The sequence below is a fragment of the Equus caballus genome, chromosome 11 (genome assembly GCF_041296265.1).
Source record: "Equus caballus isolate H_3958 breed thoroughbred chromosome 11, TB-T2T, whole genome shotgun sequence".
Classification (NCBI taxonomy): Eukaryota; Metazoa; Chordata; class Mammalia; order Perissodactyla; family Equidae; genus Equus; species Equus caballus.
The window spans coordinates 47,382,810-47,408,049 of record NC_091694.1 but is presented as its reverse complement, the minus strand read 5'-3'; the positions used below and the strand labels follow the sequence as shown (position 1 = coordinate 47,408,049).

Below are 25,240 nucleotides of genomic sequence, written 5' to 3'. Positions count from 1 at the left end.
TGCTTTTGGTAATGAGAAGCAGGGCATCTGTGGGACCTACCTGGCCCTGAGCAGGCAGGTGTCATGCACTGCCCAGGCGAGCTCTGCTGATGAAGTGCTGGGCCAGCATGCAGCCTCCACAGGGTCAGCGAACTTCACAGCCCTATGCGTTTCCTTACATGGAGGGAGTAAGGCCCTAAGCCCCAGGGACTTGGTTCTGAAGTGAACACACCCACCTCCTGCATTTGGCAAATGCTCAGAGTGGGCAGAAAGGAGACAAATCAGGTTTTAATTAAGGATCTAGACCCCTCACATTGGTCTCCTAGTGAAAAAGTCTGAGTGGACTGACAAACTCAAGGCATGAACAAGGCACATCCTGGGACCCTCCCCTCCTGCCACAGGAAGGACAGTGGCTTGGGGTGGGAAAGAAGGCAGTTTGGGATGAGGGTTGGGCCCATGAGGATTGTGTGAGGTGGTCTCAATTCCTCTGAGGCTCTTGACCAGCAAAAAACTTGGTGAGTCTCAGGTAGGGGTCTGGGGAAAGCAAGGCAAGGGGCCTGCCCCACCCCAAGGGAGCTCCTCTCACCGTCTGGCAGGTCCCACAGGCCTCTAAGGCACGGACTGGTGTGTGTGTGTCCCGCACTCCAGACGCAGGCTGAGGAGCAGTTGGAGGGACTCACATGGGGCCCCTGACTCCAGGAAAGTAAAGGTAGGCAAAAAGCAGAAGAAAGTGAGCCCCTTACTTCCAAAACATCCCTCCAGAAAATCCAAACTGGTTAGTGTGATAAAGGTCCAGAGGGTGTTGGGCACAGGCCTAGTTCAGAACCAATTTGTTGGGGATCTCAAGGCTCAGAAATAGTTTCATTACCAGGCCCTGGTCTGGCCCATCTGTGATTGCAATCATGGAAGTTGAGTTATGGAGAGTGAGTGAGTGTCAGGAAGGTGAGTGCTCAGAGAACATGGCTTTCAGAGAAGGAACCCCACGACCTAACCCTCAAATCCTAGCCCCTCTACCACCAGCACCAGCACCTGAGTCCATTGCCCATGGCACCTGGCTGCTTGGTCTCTTGGAACACAGCAGTGGCAGCAAAGCACTCTTGACTCTCCCAGCTGCAAGGTCAGTCTCTCAAGCTGCTCCTAGAAACACTGGTTGCTTGGGGCAAGGCCTTCGGCTCCAAGCTCAGTGCCCAATCCTGCCTGGGACGTGCTGTGTGTGCTGCCTGAAGCCTTAAAGAAAATAGAGATGGCCGCATCAAGATGCAGGAGGGCCAGATGCCTGGCTGGTAAGGCCTGGGAGGGGCTAAGACCTCTGGGGAGGCTGGGAGAGGCCACCAGCGATCTGGCTTTTAATCTGAAAGCAGAATCAGGTGTCTGTCCCAGAGGGAGGTTCCTCCCTGGCCCGGGAGAGTCCTGGATGAAGGCAGGCTGGTTCTGTTTAAGGCGTTTGGCCCTGAGGAAGAGCGCGCTTCTCCACTGTCGGCACACTGAGCCAGCCCTGCACTTCAGACCGCTTCTCCAGCCTTCCTGGTGGGCACAGGGCCCAGGCCGTTTACACTGGGTCCCTGGGTGCTAGTTCAGCTGGTCATACCCTGGTTTCTTTCTGTACAAGCAGAAGTGCTGGATGAAGAAGACAATATCGAAGAAGATGGAGAAGATGCCAAGTCCAAACTTGGTTGGGTCTCCAAAGATCAGTGTCCACTGGTCTGTTAACAGACAGAGGGAACAGAATCCGGTTTTAGGGTGGCAGCTCCTGAAGCAGCTGGAGCATGTGGGGCTGTAGGGGGTAGGGGTCCTCATCTGCCCAGGAAACCACAAATCCTCCAGCTGAGAGTCACCTTCAGGGCTGAGATCGGCTTGGATTCCCAGGCTGCAGGGCCGGTGTGGGGTGGCTGAAGGGGGCGGTGGGGAGGGGGCGCCCAGGAAGCCTGGCCCGCCCTGTGCCTCCAGCACACTGGGTGGGTGGGCTGCCTGCTGGCTGACTCACCGTTGTTGTAGGACTGGAGGAACATCTGGAGGAGGCTGAAGCTGCCCCCAGTGAAGTCCAGAAGCACGTTGCCAATGCTCCAGCCCTCTGTGCTTTTGTAGTGAAAGTTCATGTAGGCCTGGGCCAGACAGACAGACAGACAGATGGAGGGCGGTGAGGGGGCCGAGTGGCTGCCTCATGCACCCTGTGACCACCACTCCAAACAAGAGCAGCTCTAATTCCTCCTACTCATGTGCTCAGGCCTCTGCTCCAAGGAACACAGTGACCTTTAGGCTCTGAGAGGAGAGCAGTTCGGGTGGGTCTCATTTGCATGCACAGCAAACAGCGCTCCTCCTCCCATGCCCGCACCTCACGACTCCAAGGGAGGGCCGGAGGCTGCTTCTCCATCCTCTTCATCCCTCCCTGTTCTGGGAAAAAGCCCTATCCTGATTTTCCAGCGACTCTGATTTTTCTTCTCACCTCCAATCAAGATTTTCCCCAAACTCAGCCTGGACTTCACACTGTGCTTACGAACACAAGCTGGGAATTGGAATGCCTGGCTTGCAATCCCAGCTCCGCTACTGGAGCTTGTTACCTTGGGAGAGTTACTTGAGTTTTCCTAGCCTCAGTTTCCCCATCTGTAGAGTGGACTTAACTCCCACCTCAGCCCTGGCAGAGCTCTGCGGCCTCCATTTTGGGCTTCGTAGGTCTAGTGAGCAGGTCCACTTGGACATACCTGTTCTTGCCGCCAGTGCCCCACATCCTTCCCCCAACACCAGGACCCTCTGGGTTTTTCCGACTGGTGCGACCTCCCTTCCTACCACCTGGGAGAATAGAGCTGGGCCTCTGTAGTGGTCTTCTCCCAGTCTGCTGGCAGTCAGTCCCCTTGTTCGTCCTCTCCTACTGTCTTCCATACTTGCTGCTCCCTCTCCAGTCCTGGACAGTTCCCAACATCACCAACTGGGGCTCCTGCCTCCCAGATTTCCAGCCTGAAGCCTTCTCACACTCAGGGACTGAGGCCTCCTTCCCTCAAGACCTCCCCCGCTTCAACACTGCTCAGCCAGCATGGGCTCCTGGCTGCCTTCCATGCTCCTCCACCCATGCCTTTGGGCAGCCTGCCCCTAGAGGAACACCCCCTCCTCCAGGGTCCACAGACTTAAGTCCTGTCATCCTTAAAGGTTGGTTCTGTTTCCATGCCCTCCAGGAGACTGGCCCTGACTCTGGCCAAAATTGCCTCCTTCCTGAGCCCACAGAACACAAGGTTCCCTGTGCTGGGGAGGCTGAAAAAGAGGCTTCTCCGCTGGGAATGGGGTGAGACCCTAGATTCATGATGGAGCCTGCAGTTGGTACCTATTTTATACCTGACCCTGTCCCGGGCCATTCTGGCTGTGGGGGAAGATGTGTTCAACTCTAAGTCCGGATCTGTATAGGACTGTCTGAGTACTCGAGGGAGCGTGCTAAAGGCCCACCAGGAGGACACTGGATGGGACCTCCGAGGAAAACATCTCTGGATGGGGAGGTGGAGGTCACAGTGGCGGGCTCCCTCCTCCACCTAGTCTTTCTGGAGTATTCTGCTGCTACTTGTCAGGGAAGTTGGTTGTGGTAATGAGGGGCAGAGGGGGTGCAGACCTGAAGTCATTAGGAAAGCTGGGACAGAGAGACAGGAAGCAACCTGCACAACCCCTGACTCAGGGCCGAGCGTGAGCTCAGAGGAGTCTCCATTGTGCTTCTCAGTTCCAGGAAGAGCGGGCAGTGCTAACAGCTGGCTTTCTGCACAGCCCTGCTCCTGCTGGGCTGGTGGCTTCCATGTGGCTTTCCACCCACATCCTTGCCCCAGCCAGAAGCTGCGCCAGGAGCAGGGCCCAGGGTCCATATCTCACCCCTCTTATGCTGACGACCATGTGAAAAGTACAGAAGGCCGTGGAGGTACCTGTGGAAAATACTTGACCAGCGTCACTGCAAGCTTGATGTAGGAGAAGCAGAAGAGGAACTGCAGCCAGGTGGTTGCCCCAACTGCGGCCAGAATCATGGTGAGGAGCGCAAAGAGCCACGAGAGCACCAGGAAGCCAATGGCAGGCCAGGACACGCGCTGGTTGCCTCGCTGAGGACGAGATGGAGAGGGGAGGCAAGGAGCAGGGAAGAGAGCCCAGCACCCCCAGCACCAACCATGCTCTTGTCACTATCAGGGTCTCTGTTTCAGTTCTTCTTGGACTTGCCAGAGCCTAGCAGGAGTGAAGGATTCTGGGGACATAAGCCCCAACATTCTGAATGCCCAGCACCTCATCCCAGCCCAGGCTCGTGCCACGACCCACATGGAGCCCGACCATCTCTGGAAGCAATCCCCACTCCTACCTATCCCCTGGGCATGGCCCCAAAGCAGGCCCCCTGCATTCAGGCTTCAAAGCAAAGGGTAAGAAAACCTAGAAGGTTCATGAAGGGGGGTGCCAACCAGCCCCTGCTGGCCTTGAGTGTGTGAAGGGAACTCCGAGGGAAGTGGTGGGCCTACAGGGAAGGAAATGTGCCTGCCAGTGATGCCCCGAGACACTAAAGGGCTATTTGTGCCTTTCCCTGCTGAGACACCCAACAGCCCTCCCGCAACAGGCTGAGTCCTGGCTCCTCGGCCTGGGACTCCAGACCCCTCAGGACACTCACGAGCCTGTTCCCCCGACTGGCACCCTGAACCCTGGCCACACCCATCAGCTCCGGGTTCCTCTCATTACCCCATAGCCTTCATAGTTCTGTCCCCCGAGCTGTGGGTGCCCCACCCAGGCCTTCCTCCCCATCACCACAGGAACTGCACTTATCCTATGGGCCACAATTAAGCTCCACTTCCTCGATGCCCTCCTCCCCCTCCCTGCTAGCTCTCAGCCTGCTGGGGTGCCACTGCCACCTTCTGTGTCCCTCTCCCTAGACTTGCGGGGGTCCCAGGGCTTGGGCTCACGGGGTGTTCCCCATGCCCAGCACAGGGCCTGGCCTATTATGTAGGCCCCAGTAAGCAGGTGCTGAGGGAGCAAACACATTTCTTTTCTGAGGGTTTCCATGTCTTGTGTAAAATGGTAGGTAAGGGTGGGTGGTGGTGGTGGGGGGTGGGTGTTGGGCCGGGCAGCCCGAGGCGGGGCGAGGGCCAGGCTCATCTCTTACCTCGTACAGGCAGCACTGCACCAGGACAACCAGGGTGAGGGTGACTGCGTGCAGGCTGAAGAAGACGTCATTAGCGTCCACAGGGTTCACTCCATTAGGATATTTGAGGAAAAACTGCTCCTGTTTGGGGGGTGGGGAGAAGCTGGGGAGTGAGGGGTGGCCAGGCCACTGCACAGGTTGGGCTGGGCTGCGGTGGGAGGGCAGTGCCATACCTTGAAGTATGGCACCCAGAGGAGGCCAATGTTGAACACACTATAGGCTACGAAGCCTGTCAGGTTTAGGGACACGAAGTCAAAGCTCAGACCAACGACACTGTGGGGGAGGGGGATGGAGAAAGAAAGCAGAGCAGGGGCTGAGACTGGAGGCCAGTGGGGACATGGGAGGGGACAGAGCTCTCAGAACACAAGAAGGAGGGCCCGGATACCCCAAGGAGAGCACTGTCCTCAGATCCCTCTCCATACCACAATTGATGCCACTCAATCCCCCACTCTTGGGAACCACTTTCCTCCCTCAGTCCCTCCTGAGATGTCTCCTGCCTCCTCAAGTCCAAGTCCTCCTCAAGTCCTGGCTCCAGAGGGAAGGCTGGAGGCCTCCTGCAGAGAGGAGGCATCTCCCTTCCTGGCTTCCAGCTCAGCAGTCCCCTAAGAAGCCCACGCAGCTAGTGTGGCTTGCTGCACGAAGACGCAACCCAAGGCACAGTTAGCCTTTAAGATCAAGGTGGGATGGCTTAGTCCCCAAGGCTGAAGGACCCAACTCTGCACAGCAGCATGACTTGACACTAATTCTTCCAGGGCCAGACGCACCATGGGCAGAACAGATTTGGGTGGACTCCCCCTCCCCACCCATCCTCCACTTCACTGAGAGGCCCCATTTTGTTGCTTTCACAGGGAGGGGCTGACTTGGGCAAGAGACCAAATGCCTGGCACTGTAAGTCCCAGCTAGGCTGTCAGAGCTTTCACATCAGACAACTTTCTAGAAAGAGCAGGAGGAGAGAAGAGCAGAAGGGGAAAGTGTGACCCCTTGCTGCCTACAGCCTCGCTGGAATGCCCCTGTCTTACGGGCTCTAAGTGAACTCACACATAAAGCTCAGCGGGTACCTTTTCCGCCTCCAGTTCGTGATCACCTGAGGGTAGAAGGAGATGGACCAGGCCACAAAGTAGATCCAGCCAATCACCTGGTCTACGATGCTAACGACATTACTATGGATCACCAAGAAGCGTATCCTTGGTCTAGAAAGAATTTGAGGACTGGGATGAGCTGAGGCTGGGCTTCGGAAGGAAACTCCCACGTGCCCACCACTGCCTCCCTTCTCATCATTTAAGGCCCAGCTTACCCGGTCTGGTTGGAATGATTCCCATGCAGAAAAACAGTAACTTGTCCAACATTTTGAGATGTCACTTGAAAAGAGGAATGTGTCACTCCAGGAGGCACCACAACCTGTTAGGAAAACTGAATTTGGTCCAGTGCCACGTAGTTATTGGGGCCTCACTCAGTGCCCAGCTCAAGGCTAAGTACTAGGCAATGGAGGGACAGGTCACACAGGGTCCCTGGCTTCTAGGAGCTTACTAACAAAAGGGACAACCATTGGACCCACCCAACCAACAGGAACCCCCCTGCACCTGTGGGTTAGACTTTTTGAGCAGAATAATGGCCTTGCCCTCAGGCCCTCCCCTGGCTTCTCTCTGAGGGAAGGTAGGATGGCTCTCTTCCTCTCACTAGCCATGCAGTCTGTGGATCAAGCCAGACCTCAGAAAGCTGAGTGCTAGAAGCTGCTGTTAGAGCTCATGGCTCTTTCTACCCTGCAGCAGGCCTCAGGCCCCGGGGCAGGAGAAGTTGTGAGAAATGGCCTTGTCTAATGAGGTGTGGTGCTCACCATGGGATGAGATGAGACTCCCTTCCCACACATGGCCTTTTAGGCAGACACTCTTTATCTGATCACGCTTCAACACTGTTTGCTTGCTAGAGAGCTCAGAGCCCATTGGCAGACCATTTCCACAGCGATGAAGCCATGAGGCCTCAAAATGTGCCTCATGTTTATCAATGTCATCCCTGCATTCATCTTGTCTGGTTTTTTTAAAAAAACCTGTTTAGTCTCTACATTACTGCCTCCCCTACTGATGTTCATTACTGCCTCCCCTACTGATGTTCATTACTGCCTCCCCTACTGATGTTCATTACTGCCTCCCCTACTGATGTTCATTACTGCCTCCCCTACTGATGTTATTTAGTTTATCGGTAATTGGCACAGATCCTCGGTAAGGTGGAAGCAGGGTATATATTAACAGATAAATGCATAAGGGCTAGGAATAGTCACAGCTATGATGCCTGACAGCCTCTGGCACTGGTTTTTGGAAATAACATTCAACCAGTGGAATCTCAGAACAGTGCTTCACAAACTTTCACGTGGACCCAAATCATCCAGGTATCTATATTAAGATTTTGAAGCAGAAGATCTGGGATGGGGCCCGAGATTCTGCATTTCTAAAAGGTTTTCAAGTAGGGACAATGCTGCTGGCCCATGACAGCCCTTTGAATAGCAAGGTCTTAGAAAACCACCTTAAGAATTTCTTCTACATTCTCAGAACCATTTTTGCCTCAGATTTCTTACCATCACCTCCCTAATTCCATCTACATGGCATAAAATGCTCATTTTCAAAGAGACCAACAAAGCCAAAACCGGAGATTTCTAGAATGATGGGACGGGGCAGTCCACGGTATAAAAACAAGGTGGCCTATTTCCACAAGCACTTCATTACAATGTGTTTTACCTGGCAGTTCCCCACCCATCAGTTAAGATTCATTACTTACTTCATCGGGGAGCTCAAGGATAGTAATATTTTTTGAACGAAATGTGATTTCAAAAGTGATCACCAAGGTGGCATTTAACGGAGGCCTGTGGAGGACAAGAGACTGATTACCACTGGCAAGTAGGACACTGTGAGATCTCAACCAACTTTCTGGATTTCTCACTGGGCCTGTCATTTCTCAAGCAATTTGGGTTAGGAAGTGCTATGTGCTTGGTCCTGAGGGGTGGAGAGGTGGGGTCCCTGCTCCTTAGGAGTTTTCTATCTTTATCAGGAGACAAGATGGTCGGTCGGGGCTGGGTGAGAACATGGGAAACTGGCTGTGAATGCCCAGTGAACATCCAGAGGCCAATAGGCCCACGGCATCCACTCTGGTGAGAAGGGCTTCCGAGAGGTCAGGTCTGAGGAGGGAGCAGCATGTCCACAGAAAGCTGGGAGATGTGTCCGATTGCGAGCAGCCCGTGGAGACCTCAAGTCTGAGCTCAGAGACCTGGAGTTAATTTGGAAGGCAGCAGAAAGATACTCAAGGGTTCAGGAGAAGGGAGAGTTGTCGGGAGGGGATGGTACGTGAGATATAAAAGGTGTCGAAGTGCAGAGGTGGCAGAGGCTGGGAATGGAACGCAGGTCTGTCAGGGAGCCTTGGTACCAAAGCTTTGGATGGAGATCAGAATTCCCTGGAGAGGTGAGGAAAAGGGAGAAGGGCAAAGAGAAAAGGACAGGGTCCCGGATCTTCATCTTGGGGAATCCTTGTGGCTGGGAGGGAAGAGTAGGACAAGCAGTGAAGGATAGAGAAGAGGAGGCAGGCTCCCTGGCATAGCCTGGATGAGGTCGGCCCCCTCACGCCTGAACCAGCAGGTCACCAAGACAGACTCTCAGACAAGACTAAGCAGGAGTGTCATGTGAACGGGATGGGCTCAGTCACTTCTGCTTTTGGACGTGATCTCAGAAGTGCTGGCCAGCAGCTCAGCTCCTTGCCCTCTGACCTTCAGGGCTCTCCTCAAGTATTTAGAGCCTTGGAAAGGACCATTCTGAAGTCTGGCATCAACTGCTGGTCACTCAAGGACTCTTCTCAGCTGGGGGAAAGCCTTGCTTTCCTCCTCCTCCCACCAGAAACAAAGAGTCAGCAGTTGTCGGGGGAGAGACTCTGGGGCCTCGGTCTGCAGCCCAGGGCTAGTGTCTCTCTTTCTATGGCTGATCTTAAAGCGAAGAAGCAAGAGCATCACATTGGAAACATGAACAGACTGAACCAGGGGTTGCCCTGATCCAGCCACGGGTGAATACTGGGCTGAGGACAGAGCTGGGCCTGAAACTTACTGAAGGATGATGCTGACGTTGGCTGAGCTTCCATTTTCCAACTTCACAGTGGGAGGAACAGTGAGGCTGACTGTTGACTCTGGAAGGACCCAAATCAATGATGAGTCATTACGTCAGAGAACTCTGAGAACCCTCATGGGTCAGGCCCACGAGGAGAAACTTGGATGGGAGCCCCTGACATCTGAACTCAGGAGCTCTGACTCGTGACAACCCCCATCTTCTAGGTGAAGCCACAAGGACTCTGAGAGGCTGAGTGATGGGACTGGAAACCCGAGCCCTCATTATGCTCTTTCCCCTTCTGCTAGCAGAGATGGACAGAGGGAGACACAGGCCTGAGCAAGACACACTGTAGCTTCCTCCTCCCCCACTGACATGCTCTGAGGGTCTGCAGCTCTGTTACCCAGAGATAGTTCTAGAACTGTGCAGCCCAAATACCGTCACAAAGGAATTCAAGTCACCACATGGGACTGGAAAATGTGGACTTGACCTACCCTTTCAGACGGAAATCACACGGGTCTTCTCAGTTTGTGGAGCTGGACGTGGAGTTCGTGCAGAACTGGTCCAGCCCCTGCCGGCACCTCACAGACACACGGGGCCCAGCTAACCTGTCTCTAAAGAAGTCCTTTTGGGCTCCGGTACTCACCCAGCTCAACCCATTCCCTGATTCCCTTCCTGACACTGATTCAGCTGGGGGGCTGGGGGACACTGGGGAACAGTGCACACTGTTTCACGATCAGGGGTTTCTTCTTGGGATTAAGGTACTCAGGATGAGGTAGACAAACAGGTTTCAGGGTGAGGGAGGAAGCAGGTTTGGGAGGCCAAATATCTGAGAGCAACTTGGCCACAGAACATGAGTGAGTCAGCCGCCCTCTGACTTCTTCCTGTGTCCTCTGGGCAACTTACGCACCCCTCCCCCTCCCCACCGCCAGGGGTACTCAAAGCCCCAGGCACCTGTCCACCTCACCTCCCTTACCTCAAGGCCTTCAGGGTTATGCACAACCTAAGGTGTAATGTGACTCTAGACTGGGGCAGGAAAGGGGCCCACCAGGGGAAAGCAGGCGCCCAGTCTGATGAAGGTGGTCCTGGTGGGGGTAGGGGCTGCAGGCAGGGCCGTGTCTTCCTCTACCCAGGCCCCTCAAAGGGAGAAGATAAAGAACTGAAATTTTAGATGCTCACATTGGAAGGGAACTTGAAAGCCCCCTAATTCAACCTGAAACCGCCTGAGTCCCCTTGTCAACAGTCCTGCCTGGTAGAGTCCCTTCATCTGCCTGGACACCTCTAGGGGTGATACCTCATCTCCTCATGGGAACTGGCCAGCCTGGAACTTGGATCCCTGGGCCTGGCTCTGCTACCTGGGGCCTCTCAGAGCCTATCGGAGCCCTTCTCCCTGCTAGCCCTGCATGTGAGTGCAGATGCAGGCTCGCTCCCCTGTGTCTGCCAGGCTCCAAGCTGACTCCTTCAGTCTGAGGTCTTCGGTAGTCCTGTCCTCTGCTGTGTCGTGTTGTAATTGTCATCATCCCCCCACCCTGGACCACACCAGATAAGCAAGACCCTGACAAGCTGGTGCCCAGGACAGCGATGCTGAAAGTGATGCCAGCTGCCACCCACACCTCCAGTCCCTAGGGCTCTGCTGGGATGGTGGTCAGAGTGAGTGGGAGATCCACATGGCCTTTGCTCTTCCACAGTCTTTGCATTTTAAAAGAGGAGGCCGTTAACTCTAATAGATCCAGATCAGGCAATGTTTACTTCCCTCTCACTTAGTGCCACAGAGGACGGCAGTGCTCAGCAGCTGAGACACTGGGCTCTGAGGTTACACAGTTCCATCCTGGCTATGTCACTTCCTAGTGAACCCAGGGGGTCAACTTACTGTAACTATACCCAGTTGTTTGTCTGCAAAAGTAGTTAGGGCATTACTAAAACCGATCCTATAGGTGACATCTCTGAGGTTTGGGTCACCATGGTAATGGGTGGGGTGCTTGAGTTTTTCAGGAACTGAGAGTCCAGTTCAGGCTGGTTGAGACCACCAACCCATGAACTGGACCTGCTTGACAAGTGACCTTTTTGACGTCAAGGAGCTAAAATCTCCACCCTCAGACCATGGCAATGCTGCCATTTTGTGAACATGCATCCTATGAAGAGGCATGAACCTTGACTACGCTTGCACAGATCATCAATTACCTCGCTTCTCCTCACCTCCAATCATCTATTCCCACACTTCAGACCGTCTTGCCCCTACCCCATAAATATTCCTGAGTCCCCATTATCGGGGACACATTTCTGAGATTGATTCGCCCACCTCCTTGCTGAAGGTACTTAACCTCTCTGAGCCTCCGTTCCCTCACTGTAAAAAGGGGAGAATAGCACTACCTATCTCACAGGGGCCTGTGAAGATAACGTTTGGCGATGTTCGTGACACACCTTCCATACGACCTGAGTGCAAAATAATTGCTGGTAACTATTCTCATCACGTAGACACTGCACGACATTTTTTAGCCCAAGATGGGAGAGTTAGGAAGCTGGCATCATATCCTGGGAAAGCACATTTTAAAGTCTGCCCCAGGGCAACAGTCCCTGGACAGGACATCAGAATTACCTAACGAGTCTTAATGATACGACTCCAAATTTCCCGTAAGGAGAGTGTTTTTTAAATACAGTCATGAGTTGCTTAACAACAGGGACATATTCTGAGAAATGTGTCGTTAGGCGATTGTGTCATTGTGCAAAAATCATAGAGCATACTTACACAAACCTAAATGGTATAGCCTACTACACACCTAGGCTACATGGTACTAATCTCACGGGGCCACTGTTGTACATGTGGTCTGTTGTTGACTCAAATGTCGTCATGCGGCATATGACTATACTTACTGGCACGTCCCCTACAGTGTTCCCCACCCCATGCTGGCCACTCCCCTACACTGTTAACTCCCATTCTCAAATTCTTACAACTGTGAGAGGTGGGCATGATTCCTATTTCAGATATAAGGAAACAGAGAATCCCAACAGGGAAAGTGTCTTGCCCACACGACTCAGAAATGGTGGAGGCAGTATTCAAACCTAGGCCCGTCTGGACCGAAGCCCAGGTTTTTGCCGCTAGGTCACAGTGCCTCAGATTCCACCCAAAGAAGTCAGAGACAAAAAGCTCTGAAGGCCAAGCACCTCACCTACGGTCCTTGATGATCAGTCTCCAAAGAAAAGAGCAGATAGGCAGTCAGAATGAGGTCAGAAACCCAAGTCCAGTTCCTTGATTTTTATGGTGGTTTTCACTATTCTTTTATAATGATATTCAGGAAAGGAGGCAAAGTGATAAAATGGAACAGGGCCCATCTTTGTTACTTTCTAGCTCTGTGACTTTGGGGAAGATGTCTGCCCTCTTTGGGCCTGTCTCCCCTCTGTAGAATTGAGGTGGTGGTGCTAGATTTGCTCTTCTTCCCTAGGCCAAGGCATTAGCATTACTAATGGAGCTTCGTTTAAAGCCTGCCAATGTGCATGCGCATACACACACTTGGCCTTAGTCCAGAGAATGTGATCCAGCAGGTCTGGAGTGGGGCTCCGGCATGTGCACTGAGAAACACTGGGCATCATGTTCCGACAACCTCACCTGGAAACTGCTTATCCATAACGTGTGACTGCAAAGGAACACGACTGGTTGTTTAACAAACCTGGAAGAACTGATCAGATAACTATTGTTTTCTCAGAGATTCAAGAGGCAGATACCAGTGATGATGCAGTCACTGTGCCTGGCTTTTGGGAAGCTTACGCAGGATATGTATTGTTTGTATAAGGTTCATTTAAAACCTTTAGTAAGGGGTTTTAAGATGTATTTGATTTTTGACAACTGCCAAAATAATGGGCCTGGTGTCTTAGGAGTGCTAAACACAGCTTTTTGTGGAAGGAATTTCAGCAATATTTTGGGCAGTGGGAGAACTGATAGAATGATGCAGGCCTCTAAGGTCAAGCCTCACAAGGATGCACAAACGCTAATGTGTTTCTCCATAACTGGCCTGCGTCTGTGAGGCCCCCAGCCCTGCTTGGGCTGCTGTGCCCTGTTCCTTAGTTCCTCTCTATGGGAAGGGTTTTCTCATCTCACAAGGGGATGCTGGGCACACTCCTCAGGTGTCTGTGCCTGGTAGAACCAGGTGCAACAAGGTGGCCACCTCACCTGCTTAGGCAGCATCTCTCAGGACCCATAACTCCCTCTGTGAAGTCCACAAGGCAGGGGCACAAACCCTTCTTTATACATAGTACCCCAGATTGTTGGAGCTCCACAGTTGGACTCTGGTGATAGAGAAAAGGTAACAGGGACCCTGGGACAGAAGGCCAATTATTTGTGGAACCATCTGGCTCCTTGTAAAACTCCTGGATCCCAGACCTGGGTCTGCTCCACCACCCCAGTGGCTGCTTGACCCAAGGGAGGCAGGCACAGACCAGACAGTCCCAAATTCTTGGCTACAAACAGGTCAGGCTCTTAATCTACACACAGTTTTCCTCTTTACAAAGTTGATGACCCACTTCTAAACTTACCACATTTCCCTCTGAGCTTCAGGAGAGAAAGGATAAAAATAATCAGCCAACGCCTTATCATGTTCCTCCGTTTCAAAGAACTAGGAAGAAAAACAAACAGCAAGAGAAGTTCAAGTTCAAGCTGGATCAGCTCAGCAACAAGTGGACAATATGTCACCTGGAACCATGGCACGGACAGTTCATAAAGGACTTTCACTTCACACCTGTGACCTCACGGGCTGTGCATCACCAGCTCGACAAGGGGACCCCAGGGAGGACTTATCTTTCTTTGATATGTGGGCAAACGGGCTCAGAGAGGCTAAGTGGGTTGTGTAAGGTTCCACTCTGAGGAAGTGGACAAATGCTGAATTTTCCCCTCTTCAACTGCTTCTTGCAATCTAGTTAACAGAAAGAATGCAGTTTTATTGGCTTGGGTTCTTTTTTTCAAAAATTTATTAAAAGTTTGGTCAGATATTTGACCTTGTGAACCTATAAAACTTAACAAAATTAATTTCATTCCTTGTCCTGGGATATGAGCCTATGGCTAATAACACCAACTGACCGTTGATTAAGACTTTTTCTTTTTTTTTTTTTTTAAAGAGTTTACTTTTCCTTTTTCTCCCAAAGCCCCCCGGTACATAACTGTGTCTTTTTAGTTGTGGGTCCTTCTAGTTGTGGCATGTGGGATGCCACCTCAGCATGGCCTGATGAGCCGTGCCATGTCTGCGCCCAGGATTTGAACCGGTGAAACGCTGGGCCGCCGAAGCAGAGCGCCCGAACTTAGCCACTTGGCCATGGGGCTGGCCCCAGGATTAAGACTTTTTCATTTGACAAACGTCACCCCTCCAGGACTGGCAGGGACCACTCACAATGGGGACCCAGTGAGGGGAAAGCCCCAGATCAGCCCTGGAGCAGCTCAGTGGTTAAGTGAGGGAGGTGGGCTGCTGCATACCCACAATCCCAATGCATGGCTCGTGAAGCACGAGTCAAGTGGGGCAGGTCAGCATGGGTATGCCTCAGCATGTAGCGCCCACATCCTCCCACTCCTGACAGCCTCTGAGGATTCCTGCAAACTGTGGGAGAGCCAGGAGAAGTCTGTGTGCAAACTACCACTGTGGTATCAGTTTCCCCAAAATACCTCAAAGAAGTCCCCTTCCTCAAAGAAGTCTCCCTGACTTCTCCCTGACTGTTCCAGCCTGCCTGACCTCGGCCTGCCCATCTCCTCTAGGGGCCTCTCTGCTGACTGCAGCTCCCTTGATCCATTAGGTCTTATCTCAGGAGCTTTCCCATCTGCTGGCACCAATCTCCTTCCTCTCTGGCCCCTGGGGGCCCTGCCAATGGTGCTGTATCCCTGTGCTCTCTGCCCTCCACTTTCTGTACCCAGACCTGCAGGGAACTGCTCTCCCGTGTACATGGTGTGACCTCAAGCCTTCCATTTGCTCTTGCCGCTCTCTGCTCCTTACATCTGTCTGTGTCCTTGAGTTTAAGCTTCAGTTTGCTCCTCAGGGTAGAGTCGGGATTTTCCCAGGGAAATCAGATGCCCAATCAGACCTAACTGGCTCCTCTCTCATGCCGCAGGAGCAGAATGTGGACCAATGAACTCAAACACTTGGTCAGCAAAAGTCTCCCGGCCCCAAAGTCCCCCAGACACCTTGGAGGGAAAATGTCAGGACAGACAGAAAGACACTGAGAGGTAAGTCAATTAAAACGTCAGAAAAAGATCAGATTAATAAATATACAGTATAACTAGTGTCTTGTGAAAGCTACAAGATAGAAATGGAGAATTTCCCCACAATGGGCTCGGTCTGGCATGCTGTCCTTCCTGTGTAAGGTCTATCTTCCAGGTCTCACTAAAATGCCACCTGCTTCAAGAAGCCTCCCACTCCCAAGCCCCTCCCAGGAGCAACCTGGGCTCAGGGGTCTCCCGCAGCAGCTTCTCTATCAGGTATCTGAGTTAGTCCTGTCAACTCTTCCGCAACCCGGAACTCCCTGGGTCTCCTTCCCTTGCAGAAGTAATACCCACGGTGGCAAGGAATGTGTGTCCTGGAGACAGACCGCACAGGCTTGTGCCTGGGTTATTAGTTGTATGGCTTTGGGGTGCTTCTCAACCTACTCAAGCTTCAATTTCCTCACGAAAACAGCGACAGTGAGGACTACAGCAGAGGACCTGAATGAGATGAAATGTAAAATATGCTTTGTGGCCCTCCAAAGGGCCACAAAAAGTTAAAATCTCATGGTGGTGGTGGGGGATTGATAAGGAAAGAGGTTGAGAACCAACGATGTAAAGTGATAACTATTGTCGCCAAGGCACCCAGAAGGCTCGCAAAAAGCGTCGACTTTCCTCAACGTTGTTGAAAAAGGCGGAGCCCAGTGGTTCCCCCTTCCTTCAGCCTGAAAGCCTCGGAGGGCAGTGCGGGGTCTCATTCTGCCCACCTCCCCCCGGAGCCCAGCCCAGCACTCAGCACGCCAACAGGAGTTCCCGGAACGGTCCTCTCAGGGTCTCCCCTCTCCAAAGCACTCTGCAAACTGCGCGACTCAGATTCAGGCGGCAACTAAGCAGAAGGCGGGGAAAGGGTTCGGACCTGCACTGGGGTAGTGCCACCCGTACGACCTCGGCAGCCCGGTGTTCCCTGTCTCCGCTCACCACCACCCGGGCCCTTCAATCTGGGAGCTGTCCGTTGTCGCAAGGCCTGGACTTGGGTGGCAGGGGATGGAACCCTGGCTGCTGAAGGGGGCTGGATGCTCAGCAGGCTGGGCAACCGACTTGCTGTGCCTGTCTCCGAGCCCCGGGGGTCTGCCTGGGATGGGTGGAGGGGCTGTAGGGGCCGCGCCGGCTCTCACCTGAGATCCTCTCAGGGTCTGGGGACCGACACACGGGACGCAGGAGCCACCTCGGACTGGACTACCTCCCGCGGCCGGCTCGACTTTGTGTGAGGGCGGGCCAGAAGTCACCTGACTCACGCCACCTGATTCGCCGAGTGCAGATCTCGGCGCGATGCACTCTGGGAGCTGTAGTTTTCACGAGTCTTAGCAGGACAATTGGGCAGGCTTGGGGCGGAGTGGAGGCGCGCAGGCGCCTTGGTAGGGATCGGGGCTCGGGTAGTGAGGGAGGATTAAGCCACTTTTAGGGGCACAGACGCCCTCAAAGCCGCCAGCGCCTGTCGGCGAACCCTGCGCGGCTCTGGCGAGCGAGGCCGGGACAGCGCTTCACCATCCTAGAACTCCTGTCTACGGGACTGGGCCCTCTAGGTCCCGCCTTCCGCCGCCTCTCCGCCTATAGCCGGGTCCGCCGCGAGGGGTGCGCGGGGCTCCGCCTTCCTCGACCAATGGGAAGACGAGCTGCCGGCATGTTGCATGTGGCTGCAGGAGCGGCAGGCGAGGCTCCGCCCCGGTTATCTGTCCCGGGCTCAGTGTGCAGGAGGGGGCGCCACCGCAGCAGACGCGACCTGGGGTCCCCGCGGCCATGGCTGCACGGCGGGTCACTCTCGGCATCGACCTGGGCACCACGTCTGTGAAGGCGGCCCTGGTGGAGGCCGCGCCCGGCGATCCATCCGGGTTCGTGGTACTGGCGAGCTGTGCCCGGGCTGCGCGGGCGGAGGCGGCGGCCCAGAGCGCGGCGGCCGGGCCTCAGGTGAGGCAGCGCCCTGGGGCCGCGCCGCCTCCAGGATCCTCCTGACGACCCTCTTGCTCCTCAGAGACCTCTCTGACCACCCCCCTTCCCCGCCGCCCCCTTTCCTCAAAGAAGTCTCCCTGACTGCTCCAGCCTGCTTGACCTCTGTCTGCCTGGTACAGCTCCCCTTGCTCCGTTAGGCCCCTTGCCAGGAGCTTTCTCACCTGCTGGCACCGATCTCCCCACTCTCTGGCCTCTAGGAGCCTTGCCCATGGCGCTGTATCCTCGTGCTCTCTGCCCTCCACTTTCTGTACCCGGACCTGCGTGAAATTGCTCTCCTTGTGGATATGGAGTGACTTTAGGCCTCTCTCTGCTCCCCACAGCTGCCAGTGTCCTCAAGTTTAGGATTTCAGTTTGTTCCCCAGGTCAGAGTCTAGGTTTTCCTCCGGAAATCATATGCAGAGCTGGCCTAACCCGTTCTTCTCTCATGCTTCTCTCTCGCGGGAGCGGAATGTGGACCAAGGAACTCAAACACTTGGTCAGCAAAAGTCCCCCAGCCCTGAAAGTCCCCCAGACACCTTGGAGGAAAGACGTCAGGACAGACAGACAGACACTGAGAGATAAGTCGACTGAAATGTCGGAAAAAAGATCAGATGGATAATTCCATACTATAACTAGTGTCTTGTGAAAGCTACAAGATAGAAAGGGAGAATTTCATCACAGCGGGCTCTGCTGTGAGATGTGGGTTCAGAACGGATGTCAATCTTCAGAGCTGGATTCCATTAATTCCCTGAAAAAGGTCTCTCTATGTTCAGTTAATTGACAGTAGAAATTAATATCAAGGAACTTTCTGTGTAACTTCGATTTTTTTCTAGATCTCAGCCTGTTCTTCTCGCAGTTGAAATACGTAACCTCTGTGCTCCTTTCCAGCCACAAACCTCGATTTTCTGAGCCAAGCCCCACTCCCAAGAGCTTTGTTTTTCACAAGCTCTTGCCTCATATCTGGGCTCAGTCCTTTAGGGTTCAGAGTCCATCTTGCTGAGAAGCACTTCAGAGGATAAGGACTTCAGGAGCACTTTGCATTTTCATAGAGCCTTTCAAAGTTAGTTTGGTTGGGGCATTGGGCATTTTAGAAAGATGATTTACTTCATGGACTGTGAAATGCAGGCAGAGTCAGCTCTGACCCTGTGGGGCTGAGCAGCAGAGCCAGGATTACAAGGGGTGGCTTTAGGCTTTTCTCTTAAATAGGGCCACTTCTTGCAAACTGCTTTCCCCACTTCCCCCAGCATTCAGCAGGCTGTTCTGGGATTACAGGCACACCCAGCGCGCCACACCGGCCTAACAAGGGGTTTAGGGGAGACTAGTAACAGCCCGCTTTGCATCCTCCACGTGTGTGTTGTGTTCTGGGACAAACAGCGTTACTGTAATTGCATCTGTTGCAGGATTTCTCAGCCTTGGCACTGTTGATATTCTGGGTCGGATGATTCTTTGTTGTTGGGGACTGTCCTGCGCACTGTAGGATTTTTTGTCGCATCCCTGGCCTCTAGCCACTACATGTCAGTAGAACCCTCCTCCCCAGTTATGACTCTCAAAGATGTCTCCATATTGCCAAATATCCCCTAGGGGACAAAAATCACCCCTGGGGTGAGAACCACTGATCTATAGAAATCTTCATGTCCATATTTGTCACACTTTAGAAGTATTGTGTGCACCATGGTCAAGCTTGGCAGCCATGGCGAAGGTCAGGCTTTTAGGTATTTGCAATTTTAAAATATCAGGACTTTTGAGGGAAGCTCTGTGACTCTTGAGTTATTAGTTCTTCCTCTCTGGGCCTCAGTTTCCTCATCTGTAAAAAGGGGCATGGGGGAGGAGGATTGAATGAGTTTCAAAGTTCTCTCAAATCTAAAGTTCTAGGATCTGATCTGGATGTAGACCAGTTGATGTTCTGAACCAAGGCCTGGGGGCAGAGCCTTTCCTGTTACACTGTGGGCATATTCATTGTCTGTCCAACAGCTCCTCCCCCATCATACTCACCACTAAAACTCCAGTTATGCTCAACACTGACTGCCTCCCTGTCTTCACTGCCACCCGGCCTGTTTCCCTCCTTCACTGTCCCTATCCAGAGTCTCTCCTGTATAGAGACTCTTGTTAAGATCTGAGGCTCCCTCCTGACAAGAGATTTTCACATATTGAAGAATATGGGGTAACTATTCTGATTCAAAACTAATTCCACTTGAACTAAAGAAGTCTGACTTATGGCCTGTCAAACACACTTGGACATCTGCTTTAACCATTAAAGAATGCCCTCTCTTAAGAATGCATGCTTCCCGTCTCACGCCTATGGGTAATGCCCATGTTAGTCCCTTTCCTGACGTAGTGGTCATGTTGACCTGCTAATTTGTGACTGAATACCTCTTTGAAACTTTCATGAATGTGTATCCTGGGCATGTTTAATGTATACTCTTTGTTCTAAAAAGATTTAAGACTGTACTGAAACCCATGCTTCTGCAGACAGCTTTCTTCCCTTGTGGAAACTGCCTTCCTGGGTTATAATCCTCACCCTGGCTTAAGTAAAATTTACCTATCTCTTCATCTATAGAATGGTTATTGGTTATTTTGCGTGGACACCCCTCAGGAATAGGCTCTGTGCTCCCTCTTCACTCCTTCTTCCCCTCCCCTTCCTCACCATCCTTCTTTCTGCTCTTTTGTTCATGCTTGTTAGGAGCCAAGAACTGCCCCTGACCAAGGCCAGCAGGCTGATGGGGCAAGTGATGGATTTGTTCCAAGGAGGGGAGGACTACACCGCGCCCCTCCCCACCCCCGGAAGGAAGCAAGTAGCCTGAGGCCTCAATCTTCAGATGCTTTTCCAAGACCATAAGCTTTTTTAGTTTTCCAAAGATCAGACATTTATTAAGAGCCAAGCCACATTTCTCTTCTTTTCTGAATTTTCCATGGATCCTTCTAGTTGTTATTAAATATATGTTTATTTTGTGACTTGAGGTGATTTTTGTGTGCCAGAAACATTTTACTTTGGTTGGAATAAAAATAAGTAGTCAATTTGTTAAATTCAGAACCTAGTTCTTTTTTTTTAATTAAGATTGGCACCTGAGCTCACAACTGTTGCCAATCTTTTTTTTTCTGCTTTTTCTCCCCAAATCCCCCCAGTTCATAGTTGTTTATTTCAGTTGTGAGTCCTAGTTGTGGCATGTGGGACGCTGCCTCAGTGTGGCCTGACAAGTGGTGCCATGTCCGCGCCCAGGATCCGAACCAATGAAACCCTGGGCCGCCGAAATGGAGCATGCGAACTTAACCACTCGGCCACGGGGCCGGCCCCGGAATCCTAGTTCTTATTTAAGCTTTTAAATCAAGCTTATTCCATTTGTAAGTCTAACATTTTAAATGTGATTTTTGAGGACCTTTGAATAATAATCCCATTTTAGTTAATCAAATGCCTTAGATATTTTAAACTACAGTTATACATTTAATATATTTTCTCTCTTAGATACTGCAGTTGTCTGACCTAAATCTTTTCAGAATACTTAAATAATTCTTATAAATCTAATAAATTAAATGTATAACTATATAGACCTTAAATGTTCTTATATGTTTCAAATCTTTTTATAAATACAGATTTGAACTTATAATCACAAATCTAGATCAGTTACTCAATTTCACATTTTAAATTAGAGTTACGAAGGTAACCTAGGCCAAATTCTCTTAAACATATAAGTTTACTTAAAATACCAAACACCCAAAGATTCTTCAAGCACAGATATTAATCACATAATATCATTCTTTTCCACTTTGAAATTTACTTATTCACCAGGAAAACAATTATGTCATCTGGGTCGCTTTCCCAAGTGCCTATTTTGTGATGACCTCAGCTTATTGAGACTTCTTACTGATTAGAGGCATTTACTGGGATGGGATGGGGTTCTGGAGTCCTATTTCTAGTCTCTAAGCGGGATTTCATAGTTTAAAAGCAGAGGTAGTCACAGAACCCAAATTTCTTAGGTTTGGTCACGTTATTGCCTACTTGTGAGGTTCTATTAGTCTGTACCTCCCACCCATTTGGATGTACTGCTTGGTTGGAGTTGGCATTTCTTTTTTCTTTTTTTCAAGATTGGCACCTGTGCTAACAACTGTTGCCAATCTTTTTTTTCATCTTTTCTCCCTGAAGGCCCCCCAGTACATAGTTGTATATTTTAGTTGTCGGTCTTTCTAGTTGTGGCAAGTGGGATGCCGCCTCAGCATGGCCTGATGAGCCGTTCCATGTCCGTGCCCAGGATCTGAACTGGGGAAACCCTGGGCTGCTGAAGCAGAGTGCATGAACTCAACCACTCAGCAACAGGGCTGGCCCCATGGAGTTGGCATTTCTTTAGCTCTAAGCTATCTAAATGCATTTTCCCATCTGACTCCAACGACTTTGAACTTCTCCAAATCCTGCATTCTTTTCATATTCTTGTTGCTTAAGAACACTCAACTCTTACCAATAATAATATCATATGTGATTACCTTCTGCTTATCTCTCATGACTTTATCTTTCAAGGTTATTCTGCCTAGAGATATCAAGGAGGCAGGAAGTCAGAAGAAAAGGCAAATCAGGAAAAGATGGTCCTGACTTTCTTAAATCTTTCCCATCTCCAGAAAATCTGTCTGCACCATCATTTTGTCTCTCTCTGTGCAGCTTATACCACTGCCCAACGTGTCTCTGAAAACACAAGTCTGATGATGATACTTTCCCATTCAGAAAGCTCCAGGAGCTCCCATTACAGGCCCCTCTCCCTGGAGTTCAAGGCTTGCCAATGGGGCTGGAAGAGCCCCTTCCCGTGGGGTTCAAGGCCCGCCAGTGGGGCCCCAGCCTTTCCTCTTTTCCAGTTGCATCTCCCACCACCCATTTGCACAGCTCATGCCGCTGGTGCTGTGCCCTGGTGTCCCCTGGGCTTTCTCCTTGCCTGCCTTTCCTAGATGGGTTTTTGTGTCTGAGTCCGGGGCTTGGCCCTCAGGGCACTGGAAATGTTTGCCAGATGGGTGAACTAGGCCCAAGAGGGCGTCAGTGCGTGAGGCTTTTCTCGGCTGCACCTCTCCTGCCAGGTTGCTCCCTGCTGTGTTCCATCCTTCTGCCCCAAAGCTCTGTGTGCCTTGCCAAGGACCCTTATTGTTTCTCCTTTCAGTATGGTCTTTCTTGTGTTTTTCTGTCTTCCCTGCTAGACCGTAGATTCCTGTAGGGCGAGGGCAGTGGTTTTCTCAGCTCAGGCTCGCCTGCAGTGGAGGGCAGAGCCTGGGCCATTTGCTGAGCCCCATCTGCAGCAGCGCCTCACCTGTGAGGGGAGTGGAACCTTGCCCCCCACGTTCCTACCCCTGGCGCTGCTGGAGGTGTGGAGAACCCTCGGTCCCACGTCTCAACCCTGAGGCCGGTCAGTAGGTCCTAGAAGTGCCCTGGTAGAATTAGCTGGGCAGCCATCACCCAGGAAGTCCCTTGAGGCCTCTGTCCTCCTCCCCCTCCCTGTCTGTGTGTCCCTGCCCAACGTGTCCTTTTCTGTTTCCAGGGGCGGGAGCAGGACGTGAGTAGAATCATCCAAGCCCTGAACGAGTGCCTTACTGCCCTTCCCCGGGAACAGCTCCGGAAAGTCTGTGGCATCGGAGTGTCAGGACAGATGCATGGAGTCATGTTTTGGAAAACAGGCCAAGGTATGCAGGGCTGCGGGGGTGATCACATGCTGTTAACAGTCACTGTGCACCTAGAAAAGTGCTGCCAAGGGCTCTCTGCAAAGGGTCAGGTTGTCCTGCGCTGGGAACGAAACGGCACATGCTGCCTCTCGTGTTTTGTGTACACCCTGTCTTGTACAACTGTGTAATGAGTGAGCGAGCTTTCCATTCACATGTTATCCATGAGCAGGAGAGGGAAAAGAGTGCGTTCTCTCTCCTTCTCTGTGGGATTCAGTGGAGTGGGTCTTCCACAGCTTTCTCTTTATCTGTGTCAGTGTCTTGGAGCATCAGTGGCGACAACCAAGGGATTAGTGTAGCTGTAGCATATGCCGGGACACAGAGGAAACTCTTGAATTTGGGCACAGTGTTTGTTGTTGAACATAATCACAGATGTCTGTGATTTTCAAATTCCAGGGCGTGTCCTTTTTATAGGCTCAGTTGCTAAGCACCGTTTCGTTGGTTGTCTTCTATCAGGAGGTCTGCCACAGTGCCGAGGCGGGTGACCTGTTCTGTTTGACCTCCTGGAGGAGAAATAAGCCAGTAAAACAGCAGTGAGCACTTTACATGCCAGGTGCTGGGCGAAGCACATTACCTGCATGATCTCATGGAACTTTCCCAATACCCTTATGGCGTAGGTTACGTTGCTGTCCCCATTGTGCAGACGAGAAGTTGAGGTTGAGAGAGGTTAAAATAATATGCTCACGGTCATGTGGCAGCAAGTGGTGACTCCAGCTTTTGAATCCAGGTCTGTCTGACTTCAGACACTGAGCTTTTAAAGTCCTCTGGGAGGATCAGAGCTAGAGGAGGACATGATAGCTCAGTGAAGGGAGGCCCTGCCCAACAGAGTGTCCAAGGAAGGAGTTGTGAGCTTCTGTTACAGCAAGCATTAAAATTTTTTTTTTTTTTTGAGGAAGATTAGCCCTGAGCTAACACCTGCTGCCAATCCTCCTCTTTTTGCTGAGGAAGACTGGCCCTGAGCTCACATCTGTGCCCATCTTCCTCTACTTTGTATGTGGGACACCTACCACAGCATGGCTTGCCAAGCGGTGCCATGTCTGCACCCGGGATCCAAATTGGCGAACCCCGGGGTCGCGGAAGTGGAATGTGTGAACTTAACTGCTGCGCCACTGGGCCAGCCCAATTTTTTTTAATTATAAAAAATTCTATATAGACATAAAAGTAGGGAGAACAGTATTATGAACTGACACCCATCTCCCAGCTTCAGCAATGTCAACAGTTTACTGCAGGTAACATTTTAAGCAGAGGATGGATGGCTACTTTTGGGGGCTGTAGCTAAGGGGATCTGAGCATTATATTCGCCCCTTTCTGCCTGGAGATCCAGTGATTCCAAGTCCCCCGGGCCAAGAGAGTGGTCACTTGCCTTTCAGCAGTGTGGCTGGTGTCTGGTGATGCATCCTTTGATCAGTCCTCAGGATGGGCCTGGGTAACAGTAGAAGCCAGCACAGGCTCGCTCTCTCCCCTCCTCCCTCACGTCTGCCTATTGTCAGGCCAGCTGGGCCCAAAGGAGCTGCTTGGCTCCAAGCAGTAGCAGGAGCAGAAGGCCGATTAGGGTGTTGGAACTGACGTCTCAGAGGGAGTCTAGGTTGTAAAAGCTTTTTAAACTCCTTAATTTTGCATTAATGAGAATAAATGTCCTTTTAATACTAAAACCCTTCCCAAAGAGGACAGTAGAGATCTAATGATTGTGGTCTGGTCACGTGCCTTCCTTTCTGCCCGTCTCCTGGACTCTGTAACAACCACACAAACCATCGCCCCTAGCCTTGGAGGGAGCTGCTTAATATTTCATTGAGCCAGCCCGCATGCCTTCTTGTTTTGTTTTTCATTTCTGGGAAAGAGGAGAGCCACTCTTTGACCATGATGATACCAGCTTACCAAAGTTGAGTGAAATCATATTCGGGATCAAGTTGTTCTGCTTTTAATGGTGGCCTTAATTCAGTTGGTTTCAGTACCTACAATATATAAGGGTCTGTGCCGGGTCCCATGGGAGACATAGAAACAAGCGGATGAAGCCCCCACCTTCCTGGGCACACTCAATGCAGTCGACACAGACGGGCACCAGTAACCCGAGCAGAGAGCTAAGTGCTTCCACGAGGGCACAGGCGAGCCAGCTGGAGAGCAAAGGGAGTGACTAGTGTCTTCTGAGAGGCCTGTGGTTACACCTGTTTCCACATTCCATTTTCAGACTCAGTGATAGCA

General features: G+C 51.8%; 2 protein-coding genes across 3 annotated transcripts in view; one reads left to right on the top strand and one right to left on the bottom strand.

The window, feature by feature from the left end:
- Positions 1-249: 249 nt before the first annotated feature.
- On the bottom strand, positions 250-16,782 carry CTNS (cystinosin, lysosomal cystine transporter). 2 transcript variants are annotated; one of them, XM_014727981.3, is made up of 12 exons: positions 16,546-16,782; positions 13,726-13,805; positions 9,202-9,280; positions 7,892-7,976; positions 6,417-6,520; positions 6,181-6,312; positions 5,296-5,395; positions 5,084-5,203; positions 3,873-4,043; positions 1,964-2,081; positions 1,568-1,682; positions 250-1,206 (listed from the first exon to the last, which is right to left on the bottom strand). In XM_014727981.3, exons 2-12 carry the CDS (start codon positions 13,784-13,786, stop codon positions 1,098-1,100), a joined length of 1,194 nt encoding a protein of 397 aa, XP_014583467.1. In that variant the 5' UTR covers positions 13,787-13,805; positions 16,546-16,782; the 3' UTR covers positions 250-1,097. The 2 variants fall into 2 exon arrangements, with proteins under 2 accessions (XP_014583467.1, XP_001504776.1); XM_001504726.5 differs by lacking the exon at positions 250-1,206 and having other exon boundaries at positions 1,238-1,682.
- Positions 16,783-16,922: 140 nt separating this feature from the next.
- The window catches only part of SHPK (sedoheptulokinase), a 28,630-nt gene continuing 20,312 nt past the window's right edge, over positions 16,923-25,240 (top strand). Inside the window, exons 1-2 of the mRNA XM_070226451.1 lie at positions 16,923-17,335; positions 22,864-23,005. Of these exons, the coding sequence (XP_070082552.1) occupies positions 17,168-17,335; positions 22,864-23,005 (310 nt within the window). The 5' untranslated portion in view covers positions 16,923-17,167. The remainder of the gene's footprint in view (positions 17,336-22,863; positions 23,006-25,240) is intronic.

Bases quoted from the DNA above. Each gene is read 5' to 3' on its own strand.
- CTNS (XM_014727981.3), bottom strand. From the start codon at position 13,786: ATGATAAGGCGTTGGCTGATTATTTTTATCCTTTCTCTCCTGAAGCTC. The intron at 9,281-13,725 runs GTAAGTTTAGAA...GGGTCCTTCCAG, and splicing joins GAAGCTCAGAGGGAAATGTG to AGTCAACAGTCAGCCTCACT. The intron at 1,683-1,963 runs GTGAGTCAGCCA...GTCTGTTAACAG, and splicing joins CCTCCAGTCCTACAACAACG to ACCAGTGGACACTGATCTTT.